Here is a 1487-nt window from a genome sequence, read left to right on the forward strand (position 1 = left end):
GTCTTTTGGAGTGAAATTCTGATCATCTTCATTGTCACTGCCAACAACAGGTATGCCTGCAAGATCTCCAGAGTTCAGAAAATAATCCTCGTCCTCATCGTCCAGCAGCGAGTTTTCAGACCCTGTCCGATTCTGTATTCCGTAAGATATGCTGTCGAGGGCAGGTGTTAAGTTGTGGTCAGTGTCCTCAGACATTTCGGCATCCAGAATTTCACCACCTAGGGAGAAAAAAAAACCATAAACACTCAGAAAATTCACTTTATGTGTAACAAAGGACAAGCGTAACTGTCCTTTCCCAACCCATATGATGCTGTAATTCCTTGAATACTCTAAGACTTCTCAGGCCAATGTTACTAATAAAAACATTGCTGACGTAAGAAACAGTTCTGTCCTGCTCACCACACAGTGGAGCAGAAGCTAAACTACGTAAAACTAACCAGAGACAGAAAAAAACATTAACTAACTCCAGCTCATTTCATTTGTAACACTTTTGGAGAAGGCAAGGCATGGAGGGAACGTGCAGCAAGGGCTAGGAGCAGGGCAAGACAGTCTTTTCAGCAGCAGGTGTACTTCTAAGAAATGTTTTGTGAAACTACGGCCTTAGATAAAGAAATGAAAGTACTTACATTTTTCTGTAATATCAAATACCGCATCAGATTTATCTTCAAACTGCAAAAAGGAAAGCACTATATCATTATCTTGGTCAGCTGCCAGGTACTTTGCTAAAAAGTATCCAATCTAAACCAAAACCAACAAGAAGGGTCACAATTCCCTGCCCCAAGCAACATTCTCTGAATCAGGACTGTTACACTACTGAGATGTCTCTTTCACCCTAACAAGCTCAGAAGGAAAAAGCACACCATGAAAATTTAGAATAAGTGCCACTTCGCAGAGAAGGTAGGGGAGAGAGGTGAGATAAGGGAACCTCAAAATTTCCACTTCTACAAGAGATATTTGCACGAGGTCAAGATCGCAGATTCTGCCCACTTTGACGTTCTACAATCCTCCACCTCCGCTGGCCGTTACGAATGGAAAAACATCAGCACATACAGCTCCTTCCACTGACAGGGGCTGCGCAGATCCAGAGGGTTCATCTCTCTAACAGGGAACGTTCCCTGCGCAGGAACAGCGAAATGTACTGCTCAGCTCCCTGACGAGCGGCAGCGGGAAGACGAGCCAGAGAAGGACTTCCGAGCGCCGCACAAAACATCTGTTTACATGAAACATTCTCTGACAGACGTTAAAGCTGACGGCGTGCTGGCACGCTGGCTGAAGAAATGTGCACACTCAGCATAATTAAAGTTTCTTTTAGAATGTGCAACTCCTCAGCATCCTTCTGTTCTGCCTCAAAGCTAACAGCAATTCATTTCAGTCATCCCTCCTTTCTCGACGGCTCCAGCTCTGCGCTTTCCTTTCTGGGAGATCCCGCTCACACTTCAATTCTTAAGCCATCTTAGGGAAAGTAATGGGATTTGATAGCAAAGGGA

At 44.5% G+C, this 1487-nt stretch overlaps 1 protein-coding gene across 1 annotated transcript in view; it reads right to left on the minus strand.

The window, feature by feature from the left end:
- The window catches only part of LOC104275853 (zinc finger MYM-type protein 4-like), a 25807-nt gene extending 25597 nt beyond the window's left edge, over positions 1–210 (minus strand). The window contains 1 exon segment of the mRNA XM_009871918.1: positions 1–210. This exon segment is cut by the window's left edge and continues 337 nt beyond it. Within this exon segment, the coding sequence (XP_009870220.1) occupies positions 1–195 (195 nt within the window). The 5' untranslated portion in view covers positions 196–210.
- Positions 211–1487: the final 1277 nt, after the last annotated feature.

The sequence above is a fragment of the Apaloderma vittatum genome, unplaced genomic scaffold (genome assembly GCF_000703405.1).
Source record: "Apaloderma vittatum isolate BGI_N311 unplaced genomic scaffold, ASM70340v1 scaffold32490, whole genome shotgun sequence".
NCBI lineage: Eukaryota > Metazoa > Chordata > Aves > Trogoniformes > Trogonidae > Apaloderma > Apaloderma vittatum.